The sequence below is a fragment of the Helicoverpa zea genome, chromosome 18 (assembly GCF_022581195.2).
Source record: "Helicoverpa zea isolate HzStark_Cry1AcR chromosome 18, ilHelZeax1.1, whole genome shotgun sequence".
Taxonomy (NCBI): domain Eukaryota; kingdom Metazoa; phylum Arthropoda; class Insecta; order Lepidoptera; family Noctuidae; genus Helicoverpa; species Helicoverpa zea.
Window position 1 is genome coordinate 208,422 of NC_061469.1, and position 11,933 is coordinate 220,354.

Here is an 11,933-nt window from a genome sequence, read left to right on the forward strand (position 1 = left end):
AGTCGAAAACACCAGCATACCTTGGTGATAAAGGAGAAATCTACGATAAAGAAAGCGGACCAAACAACCGTGATAGGTTTTTGCATTTAAATCAAAAGACAGGCAAAGGAATATAAAATTAGTTATTTATTAAATACAAGTTCTCCTTTTCCAAAAACGCACTTTACTCTTTTGGTTCCTAATTAGCTTTGAACGACTGAGGTGATAAATCCATTACCTTATGCAATGAAACAATGAATATGCCAAAAGGATCAGAAGATATGTATTCATATTCTCAGAACTTTAGGTACACTATATAGTAACTTTCCAGCAATAAGCTGCTTGAGTATATTTTTCCTCAAACTACGAGCATCTGGCCTACTTCAAGGAATTGCATGCGAAAAATAATTAAAGTAACCGAGTTAAGAGTTCGCGTACGTGATGCGGGCCACGGTACTAACTGAAAGATATAATTATCTCGAGTGACGAGTATTTCGGGAGATGACGCCCAAACAAAAGAAAGCTTGTCGTCTTTTGTACAAAACGCCTCGCCATTGTTTAGAATAATATTGTCGTCTGTTTTGCCTTTGACAGATTTTTTATTTCTTTTTGCCGACTATGTGTGTCGAACTAAAACACATGTTAAATTGTTTTGCCCTTTTTTGTCGGTGGCCTGTTCATTTGCGATTTGGTTTGTATGTATGTGTACAATTTGGGTATTTTTATTTTTGGCCTGTTGGCTCGCTCCTTTTGGTCGATACGTACAATTTTTTAATTTATTTAAAGTCGTTGAATTACCGGCCCAAGGGTTTTTGCCAAATCCGCAAATAAATCTTCGGATAATTTTCTTATCTTAATGATGGGCAGGTTTTGGCTAATTCTTTTTATTTTTGCTGTCAATGGATGTCTATTTATAGCAGGACTTGCCTATTTGAGTATTCCAGTGAGCACAGTTGCAAGGGACACGTCACCGAGGAGCAAGCGACCAGTCGGGACAAGTCGGCACATGTCGGCACAACCCCGCCGGGACATCTTGTTCACAAGCACTCTCAGCAGAGTGGACAGGTACAAGGACCTTTTGGGAAAAGGTTTCTGATCAATAACGGACCAGGATGTATCTACCTACTTTGCTTACGGTGATTCAGTAAAAGCGTTTTGCATATAAGCAAGTTACATCACTTTGAATTTTGAAACCTAAAATGCGGATGAACTCCTAAAACGGCTATGATTAATTCTTAATCTATTCTGCGTGACCATAATGTAGCAATTTAAAATCTTATTCTTAGATTCTGAAACACAGATCACGAAACAACCGCCTTAATATCCTATTCCTTTGTTGTTTTTACAGCAGAAAGATCGCAATTATGATAAACTAGCTTTCCGCCCGCGGCTTCGCCCGCGTGGAATTCGGTTCACCCCTCCCGCTGTGGGTTAGCAGCGGTGAGGGAGTGTCAGACTCTTACTGACTAAAATCGTCGTGTTTTTTTTTTTTTTTTTTTTTTTTTTTTTTTTTTTGTGAATGGCATCTCGCAGTTCAGCCTAGGAGGCTGTTTACTGCTTAACCGGACAAATCCCTGTGGATGCCTAGAGTTTAAGGCCTCCAGCCAGGGGCAAAAAAGCTTACAAACTAAGCGACTGCGCTAAGGGCACCCCCTGTGGGGTACGAGCCTCGGCTTAGGGCGTCGCTGACTACAGCAAAGGGACAGGCTGGATCATGTTTAAGGGGCGTTTTAACTTTAACGCTCAGCTACGCGGGCTGGCTAAGCAAGGGTCGGGGGGGGAGTTTGACTTTCTACGCGTACGCGTACCTCGGCGGCGAGGTTTCGGAAGTTTCCGGATGTGTCTGTGTTTCTTGAGAGTGCTAGTGTCCCTACGGCTCTCTTGGAGCACTGTGATGGGGTCGTCAGGAAGGGTCAGGGTGTGTCTTGGCCGGCGGAGTTTACTCATCCGCGAAGGTTCGTATTGGACGGCCGATACGATCAGTGGGTTGCGGTGCTTGACTGCACCGTCGAAGTGACGCTTGGTGAGGCGTTTGAGAAATTGCGCCACGGTAGGCACTTTAAGATCGACGTGTAACATTTCGTTACGAACGTAGAAGGGCGCTCCGGTTATTCTACGGAAAAACTTATTCTGCAGGGTCTGCATTCTGTGGATGAAGCGGGGCTTTGCGTGGGCAAAAATGGCTCCCGCATACGTCATGATGGGACGGATCACTCCTGTGTAGAGGCGCAGTTTAGCCTTGAGAGCTAATTTGCTTGACGCATTGGTCAGGAAGTAGAGGCGGCTCATAGCGAAGGCGGCTCTGCCGCGGGCCGCTTTGATGTGTGGAGCGAACGTGAGATGTTTATCTAGGATTACTCCTAGATACTTGGCTTGCTCTTTCCAAGGAATAGGCTTGCCGTTCATGGTGACAGGGGGGGGAGTGCCAGGCTTGTGGCGTGGTCTGCTGAACAGCACCGCCTGGCTTTTGTCCGGGTTCACTTCAATTCTCCACTTCCGGAACCAGTCAGCTAAGTTATTGACTGCCTCCTGTAGGGTTCGGGCAATGGTTCTAATGTCACGGCCTGTATAGTATATGGCCGTGTCATCAGCGAAGAGTGCAAGTTTAACTTTTCGGGACTTGGGAATATCGCTCGTGTACAGCGAGAAGGCGAGTGGGGAGATGACAGAGCCCTGAGGGACTCCCGCAGTGATCGGGTGTGGGTCAGACAATGACTTGCCGATGCGGTAACGAAAGGTGCGGTTCGACAGAAAGTCTCGCAGGATGAGTACGAGACGATCCGGCACTCCTAGTTGGTATAGCTTATATATTAAGCCATTGTGCCAGACCTTGTCGAAGGCTTTCGCTATGTCGAAGAAGAGCACCCCCGTCGGGAGTTTGCGTTGGAACCCAACGCTAACGTCCTCGACGATACGGTGCACTTGGTGGACACACGAGTGTTGGTTTCTAAATCCAAACTGCTCGTTAGGTATAAGGCTCTTTCTCTCGACATAATCTTTGAGACGCTTATGAATAAGTCTCTCATAGATTTTGCCGAGAGAGGTGAGGAGGCTGATCGGTCTGTAGCTCGAAGGCTCCGATTTAGGTTTTCCTGGTTTGGGTATGCCGATGACTGTGGCTTCTTTCCAGGCTTGGGGAAAGATGTTATTGTTCAAGGCTCCATTGAAGATGGCTACCAATAGAACAATCATTTGGGCGGGAAGGAGTTTGATGACTCTATTCGTGATTCCGTCCCTGCCGGGAGCTTTCCTCGGCTGAAGGTTTTTGATGATGTCCTCTACCTCGTCTACAGTGACGGGGGGTAGGGGGTCATCTGGGTCATCAATGGGTGGGAGGGCTGCTCTACGTTCGACCTCTGCGTTCACCTTTTCGAGGTGGCGCTGGTCGAAGGGTTGTGAGCTGGGGGAGCATTGGGACTCTAAGCTGTCGGCTAGGCATTCCGCTTTCTCGGCATCTTCGAAGGCGATGCTCTTATCGGGTCTGGTGATGGGAGGAATGTTATTGTCCTCGACTGAACGTAACTTCCTTTGGAGTTGCCAGAAGGCGAGGTGAGTAGGCTCAAGTTCGCTCAGCGTCTTGTCCCAGCGGCTCGAACGTAACTCCGCCATGCGTGTCTTGACAGCACGCTGCAATCTGCGCATGTGGGTTTTGTTCTCCTCGCAGGGAAAGGCGCTGTAGGCACGTGTGGCTGCATTCTTCTCGGTTAGCAATTCACGTACGTCGACGGGCAGTTTCCATCGTTGATCACTCAACTCTGGGACTTCCCGTGAGCAATCCTCAATTATGGATTGCACGTGCTCTGTTAGCGAGTCGATTGCGACCGTCGTGTCTGCGACTGAGCTAATGTGATCGGGGATTTTATCAAGGTGGGGTGACGTGGTAGATTCCAGCTTTTCGCTTACTTTCTTCCAGTCAGTTACCACCCTGGTAGGAGTTGGAGCGTCCGGGTCTAGGCCCGTTCGAGATTCTAGGTGTACTAATACTGGCCTGTGGTCTGAAGTAAGCTCGTGGATGGTTTCGATTTGCTTCAACCTGAGGTTAATGTTCTTGAGTAGAGCTATGTCAAGAACGTCAGATTGCTGCGACGTTTTATGAGGAAAGTGGGTGTGCTCCATTGGGGCGATCGGGTCAAAGTGAAGAGTACCGCTAAGGTTGAAAATAGTTTTGCCTCTGGATGTAGCCAGTCTGCTGTTCCAGGCTGGGTGTTTGGCGTTGAGGTCCCCTGCTATGATTACAGAGTTGCTCAGGCCGAAGAGAGTGGTGAGGTCTTTTGCGAGAAGGGAGTGATTTTCCGTCTCCCCCTTTCTTGGAGTCATGTACGCAGAGACAATTGTCACTGGCGGGTGATTCGTCATGCCTAGCCGGCATAGAGATACTTCTAGAGTTGACTCTAGGACTGGTGGGTCTAATCGAATGCAGTGCAGAGATTTCTTATAATAGATAAGAGTGCCTCCGCCTGGGCCGCGCGACCGATCATTGCGCACTAAGTTGTAGTTAGCAATTTTGGGGTCGCGGTTGTGGGGTTTGAGAAATGTTTCCTGGATAAGGAAGACGTCAATTTGGTGATCGCAAAGGAAGTTTGCGATCTCCTCTTTCTTATCATTCATGCTGTTTGCATTGAAGTAAGCCAATTTTAGGGAACGCGGTTTGTGAGACGACGTTGTATGGGACCTATCCATATTCAGTCGTAATTTAGTGCCCCTAGGGCCCGCTCTATGTCTGGGTATCTACCCAGAATCTCAAGTAGCTTTTGGGCATTGTTGCCCGCGGCCTTAACCTCCGCCGCCATGCGATCGGCGGCAGGGGTGAAAAACGCTCTATAGGCGTTGAAGATGATGTCGATTGCCCTTTCCCCGTTGGGGGGGGCAGGGGAATTTCGCACTGGGCCTGGGGCTTGTGCGGAAGGGATCGGGGCGGGGGTGGTTCTCCGCTCGACCAAGGTTGGAGTGGTAACTGCAACCGGGGGAGGGACAGCGGTGTCCATTAACCCCGGGATGGATGGGGTTGCAGTGGGACGCAGGGAGGGGAAGGCTCTCTGGTGATTGAGAGCGTTCCATGGAGACGGTCTCTGTGGGCTGAGTCTGGCGGGGGGGGGTTGGGGGGCCTTCACCGAAGGACTCTCCCTCTGTTGCCGCGCGCTGTGGCGTTTGGCCAGCCTCCTTTGGGCTAACTTGGGGGCTTTCGGACAGCCCCTGTAATTGGCGGGGTGACCCGCTTGGCCGCAAAGCACGCAGCTTGGAGGCTCCGTGCATTGCGTGACATCTTTGGGGCGGGGGCAGTCCGCCGTGGAATGGGCCCCTAGGCACTTAACGCACCTGTGCGGGGCGAAACAATTGCCTTGGCTGTGACCATACAGCTGGCACCTATGACATTGTCCTACAATTGAGGACTTGTATGGCTTTTCAACCTTAATGCCCGTGAGCGAGCAGATCGATTTTATCTTGAAAATGGGGTGTGGGCCGGTGGTCTGCTCACAAATGACCAGTACCATGTCGTACTGGTCACCCCCGCGCGCCTTGTGTAGGCGGTGCACTTTTAAGGCCGGGATGTCTTGGGCCTGGAGGTCTTGGAGGATCTCCTCGGTGGAGATCTCCCTAGGGACGCGTCTAATGACTACCCTTACCGGGATATCCTCCGGCAGGGAGTATGTGTGGAAGGCGATTTGCCTACCACGAAGTTCGCGAGATAGATCGCGGAAATCGGTAGTGGTTGGGACCTGAACTCGGATCCCTTGGGCCGTGGATCTGGCCGATGTGTAGTTGATTCTGCGCTCCGCGCAGAATTTGGACACTTCGGTCCATTTCGATTTGTCCTGTATGTACAGGGGGGGGGGGGCTTTCAGCTTCCTAGCTGATGACGTAGGCGTGGCCGGTGAGAGGGCCATGGGGCTGTCCGGTCGGCTGCTCGGACCAGCTATAGCCGACGGTTGGATTGGGCGGGCCGCACGAGGGGCCATCGGTGACGAGGGGGGAGAGGGGGAGGCCGGAGAGTCAGCCATTGGACTGGCCGGAGAGTCAGCCATAGGGCTGACCGGCCTAGATGGACGGGGGGAAAGCGGTCTGTAAACCGCTTGAAGTGGCTGAGGGGGGGGAGGGGGAGAGGGGGGAGAGGCCTTAGGGGCTTTTGACCCCTTCGATCTCTTCCCCTTCCTCCTCTTACCCCTCTCTACTAATTGAAACTCGTCCTCGGATGACGAGTTTCCACTCGTGGTGAGTGGGGATCGGGAGCGTGAGCTGGAGCGGGAGCGGGCGCCCGCGTCGGATAGAGCGTTGGCGCACTCGACTGACTCCTGAAGGGAGGCCAGTCTTGCGCCATAGCGCCTTTGGAGGTCGGCGTCCTTCGCCACGACCTCCAGGATGTAGTTAATTACGACGTCTTGCGTCATAATTAACTACTTGATACAGGATGGGGTGGGGGGGGTTGGGGTAGCTAACCTACCTATGCCCCGAGGAGACACGTTAAACGTGAGCTCCTCGAGCGGACACTTCCCCAAAGGCGCCCTCCCTCGTGTTTTTCCTAGCGCTGCGCTAGCGAGAAGAAAAACACAAACAAACTCGCTAGCTGAGCTGACAAGTGTCCTTCGGCCTGAAGGGCCACTAACCTAACTCCCCAGGTGGGATTTCCTGGGGATGTGTACCCTCCCTGACGGGTGTGGTCAGGGAGGTGAGTACCTACTGTGAGCCCTAAGCTTGTAAGCCCGCTGGTAATCTTAATGCCCAGTGGGTCCCTATGGGTCTTGCGACCGAACCGGGCCGTTGGGGTAGAGACACCCAACCGTCCCGGGTGCGGCTGTGGACAAACGGGGGTTAAAGAGCACTGCTGGCGACTAGGGGGCCCCCCAAGGCCGTTTCGCAGGTCCTTCCACCTGACTGCCTAGCCCTGAAGGGGTTCGGCGGGTGCGGTGGGTCTGCACCCTCCCGGGGTCGTTGGCACCGTTAGGTTTCCACCCGGGAACCACGAAACTGTGGATTTACCCTGAGGGGGCTAATCTAATTATTAGACGTCGTATGTTATAAGAAACACTTAGTATCAGTTGCCTTGAAAAAGGCAACTTCAACTAATAAGCCTTTTACTAGACTACGACGTAGCACTACGGTGTAGCGCTACGTGCAGTTCGTAGCAGGGGGCGGGGCGTCGCTCGTAGCTAGCAGCTACGGCGAGATCGGCGCACGCAGAGACGCGGCGCGAGCGGGCGGTGTGCGGGGCGCGGGGCGCGGAGGCAGCAGCGTGGACTTGGAGAGCGTGCGTCGCTGACGGCGGCCGGGTTCCGTCCTAGGCCTTTTATATACCAGGGCCGCGGTACCTCTTTCGAACAACCCGCAGCCGCGGCTGGCCCTGGCGCTACTGGGCCCCACTGATTTCAAAACAGACTAATTCGCGGCGAACCTTAACACCACGATACAGAAAAGCACAACGCCATCTATCGAGCTATCGGGAAGCTCGCGATTGAACAATGAGCTACAGGTTAAAGCGCGAGATATCATTGCACTTCTTACGTATCTTAAAAAAAACAACGTCACCACGTTTTAAAAAGCTATCATTCCACTTCTTATGTATTTTAAAAACACATCGTTACCACGTTTTAAAAACACCCAGCGCCATCTATCGCATACCTCAAGAACGAAATAACTTAACTAATACTTATTCACCATTATACCAATGAGTAATTCGTTGAATTATAGTTAATTCAGGATAAGTAGATGTAAAAAAAACAGTTAAGACGATAAAACAAATCGTAACTCATCCCTCGGGAATTCCTCATTTTCGAGGATTCATTATCGTATCATTTAGCTTCTAAATTTATATGTTCATATTCGTTTGCAATATATAAGTAGATGTAAAAAAAAACAGTTTAGACGATTAAACAAATTGTACATCATCCCTCGGGAATTCCTCATTTTCGGGGATTCATTATCGTATCATTTAGCTTCTAAATTTACATGTTTATATTCGTTTGCAATATATTACCTTGTTTTAAACGACACACAGCGCCATCTACAAACTATCCATCAAGCAAACAATATTTTTGTTTTCCCTCGGGAATATCTATTTTTTTCGGGATAAAAAGTACCCTATTATTTAATCCGGACTTCTAACTTTACGTCTGCAAAATTTCAAAGCAATCGGTTCAGTAGTTACGGCGTGAAAGCGGAACAAACAAACAAACAAACAAACAAACTCACTTTCCGATTTATAATATTAGTAAGGATTAAACAAGTCTACAGTCAATTTGGATGCGCCATGTTGCCGAAATTGTCCCAAAAATATATAATTGCTGAATGTCGCCGAAATGTTCGCAAAAAAGTCGCGAAGCTGAAATATTTGTGCGCTCCTTAATTGAAAAAGCGAGGCTTGGGGGATGACGGCGGCGACAGCCGGTCATTATAACAAATCTGGGTAAAAAACCGACCCGCCAGAACGGAGGTACGGACTTTTTCTAATATTGCACGCTTCCTTGGATTTTGCAGTCTATGGCAGGATAGTGTAACGTGATACTTTTGGTTAGAAATATTTAGAAGTGGGTGAACACCAATTAATGCTATATTGACATGTAACATCTGTGAAGAAACTCCGAGCAATTATTTCAATGGAGTCATCTGTTATCCTGTCGAGTGTCATGATTGTCCGTATTGCTGTTTTGTTGGGAATAATCAAGCATCAGAAACAATTAAGCTGGATGCCTGGCAGGAGAAATATTAACAAAAGAAAGAAGTTATAAGTAAGAACCTATTTTCACTCAACATAAAAAAGGACGATCAACTGAAGAAAATATATGTTTTGATGTTGCTACACTTCTGGCAAGCGCTTTATGTCATGTTACTTTGAATAAATAAATACTTTCCATAAGGAAAAAGAGAAAAACAGAATTACCAACGCGACGGTTGTTTTCTTAATGCTAGAGGCGTGGAACACGTCACAACACTCGACTGCCATACATACAATAAACATGATATTATACTGTATAATATTATGTAGATATTAATTGATCGTTATATAAAAGTAAACACATTAACCTCATTTCGACTTGTGATATCTGTCAAAAGGTCGGAGACAATTTAATTGTTTTTCGAATTAGATAGTCAGATTATTGAAAAACAATGCACTGTTGGATATTGTTGATGAATTGCTGTATTTATTATAGGTATACCTAGGTAGTCAAGGACAGGAACCTGAAACAACTAATTTAACTGCATATACAGTGTTTAATTAAAAAACAAGTCCTGTTAATTATTACTATTAACTTCATTCTCATACAGTAGCGTATTAATAATAAAATACAACGGATATATTAAGCACCGTGAACGAAAATAACCGACACTATGTAAATGAGTCGTTTTTCAATATCGACAATGTATAAATGATTATCAATAACAATCTAGACTGAAGTCTAGTCTCAGTTCAAGGAAAACTCGTGTAAGACTGTCTACGTGACCACTATCAGATGTGAAAGAGTAAGATGCAACATGCCCATGACATTGCGAGGGAAAGGGATAGCAGATAAAAAAGTAAGGGATGGTTTACCTGTGTTTGTGCGTTTTTGAGGCCACAGGATATTATTAATTGTTGTTACTACAAGCTATTGTGTATTCTGATATTTCGGTAACCCTCACAGCGGGGATGTGGGGCTAATAATAAATATATTTTGCTACTAACTGACATTGAAAGCGAAATTACGGTATCCTTGTGTAGTAAGTTTACTTTGTGACGAGAGTTACTTCTGTATTATGGTGTTCAGACAAAAAAATGCCACCCTTTTGGCTGTCGCAGTCGGGTAAGAAACAGAAATCAAACCAACACACAAAGAATTCGAACATTCTCCCATTTTGTTGAAAAATAAAACAACTGTACTTTTATAAAAAATATTTTTAATACTACCTAACTATAGGAATGTCAAGTATACAGATGGAATCACTTATGATTTAACATTTCAACCTTAAAATATCGAGTAACTATTTGAGAACTAAAGAATAAGTTTCAGTGTCACGCAAACTACTATAGTCTTTAAAAACATCGCCATAAACTTGAAAATTACACAAACTGTAAACTAGCAATCAAATTCACTGCACTTGAAGTAATTTCCATCTTAAAAAAGGCATTCGTATACATTTTTAACACAGTTTCATTCTTACATTAATGAAAAGACATGAAAATAATTTGAATACTGAAACGACTATAACATTTGACATACTTATTGAACTAAAACAGTCATCAATTAAAAACTTTAAAGAATGAACTACTAAACGATGAGACGTGTTTGTGTCGTGTCTGTCAGCCGGAGTCGCTGGTGTCCTCCTTCCCCAGCGCATCCCGCGGCCGCTGCACCGCCAGCGACACGACCATGCTCACGATCTTCGGCTGCACCCGCAGCGCCTCCTGCGCAGGCAGCCCTCGCAGCAGCGACGCTATATACCTCCCGAAGTTATCGAACGTATCGTCACTCCTACCAGCGCTGCCAGGAGCCGCCTGCATCGGCAGAAATATCTGATTCTGATTACAACTGTCAGCCGGACTCTTGGACCGCCTCGGGCGCTTCGCCCGACCCTGGCTGGAGTGGTCCTCGCCCTCGCTCATGTACTCCGACTGCGAGTAGTTGGCCTCCACCTGGTCCAGCTGCTGCCCCACCCACGACTCGTCTTCCTCTATCTGAAAGATTTCCAACTTCACTTTGGGCTCCATTTCTTTTTCTCTCGCTCGTTTGCATTGCTGTAAAGAATCATGTGTTCAGATTTTCAATCAATAAAAGTGCAGATCATAACCTAGAAATGTTAGCATTTAAGTAAATGTAAAACTTACAAGCATAGTGGGGAGCCGTGCCGCCTGTAGATGTGGTCGTATGAACGAGTCCATCAGACCAAACCATTGTACCTTCGGTCGATACACATCAGGTGAGTCTGCTCCAAGCTCGTCTATGCTTTGCTTTATCTTCTTCAGTTCTTGAGAGTAAGAATTTCGTAGATTTTTGAACTTCATCATGACATGTCTGCCTTCGAAATTAGGTATGTTGAGTATTTGTGCGATTTTGCTCGCGGCCTTCGCTCTTTTAGCTTTGTTGGGATAGTCATCTAACGTGGAGTTCCACAAGCATTCTTCCTCTTTATACAGTTCTACTAGCTCCATAGTTTTAGCTTCATCGATGCGCAGTATGTGGTTCTGCGTTAGCTGGTGCGCGGTCAAGCCGGTCTCACGCATCGTGTCGGCGTCGCTCACGGCGGGGCGGGGTGCGGGGTGCGGGGACGGGACGGTGCGCGCGCGCGGCGGCGTGTGCTCGCTCGGCGTGGCCACGCCTGACTGACGCCGTGGGACTGCGCCGTGACGCACGCACGGCGGTGGCGGGGCCGCGCCACACTCGCACGTCGCGCCGCTTTGTCTTAGCGGCGTGAGCAGAATCGTCGGCGTATTGCCCGTACATCGGGTATCTTTAGTGCACGTGTAGCTACTTTATAAATAAGTATTATCGTTATCTAAGAAACTGTACTTATACCTGTATCGTAACTACACAAATCCATTTACTTCAATCACTATTGGAGTGCGTGCCTCAAACAGCTGACGGAGATTTTTTTATCCATTCGATCAGCTGTAGGTTGTACCGTGGGGTAACGGCGTCCATAATTCCGAGAAGTTTATGGCGTCCTTCCGCCCGGGCTTCTCCCAAATATCATGAGAACGGACGTTTTTGTGTTTGCACTATTCACTTACATAATAATGCACTATTCGAGAAACGTCTCGAAGATAAAGTCGGTAAAAAATTACAGACATAAATTCATGGGTGTTTTATTGTCGTAGCATAGTTTTAAAATTACCTTTTTGGAGTAACAATAAAATTAAATATTCCTTAAAAATACTTGAATGTACGAATATATGCAGAATCGATTAATAAAAAGATTTCACGGGCAACCTCTATGTAGTATCTATATTATTGCTAAATAATAATTACTTAATAAACTAAGTAATT

At 47.3% G+C, this 11,933-nt stretch overlaps 1 protein-coding gene across 2 annotated transcripts; it reads right to left on the bottom strand.

Moving 5' to 3' along the window:
- Positions 1–9,829: 9,829 nt before the first annotated feature.
- Positions 9,830–11,275, bottom strand: LOC124639170. Of its 2 annotated transcripts, none has more exons than XM_047176406.1 (2): positions 10,775–11,275; positions 9,830–10,624 (listed from the first exon to the last, which is right to left on the bottom strand). In XM_047176406.1, exons 1-2 carry the CDS (start codon positions 11,168–11,170, stop codon positions 10,250–10,252), a joined length of 771 nt encoding a protein of 256 aa, XP_047032362.1. In that variant the 5' UTR covers positions 11,171–11,275; the 3' UTR covers positions 9,830–10,249. The 2 variants fall into 2 exon arrangements, with proteins under 2 accessions (XP_047032362.1, XP_047032361.1); XM_047176405.1 differs by having other exon boundaries at positions 9,830–10,684; positions 10,775–11,266.
- Between the last annotated feature and the right edge of the window lie 658 nt (positions 11,276–11,933).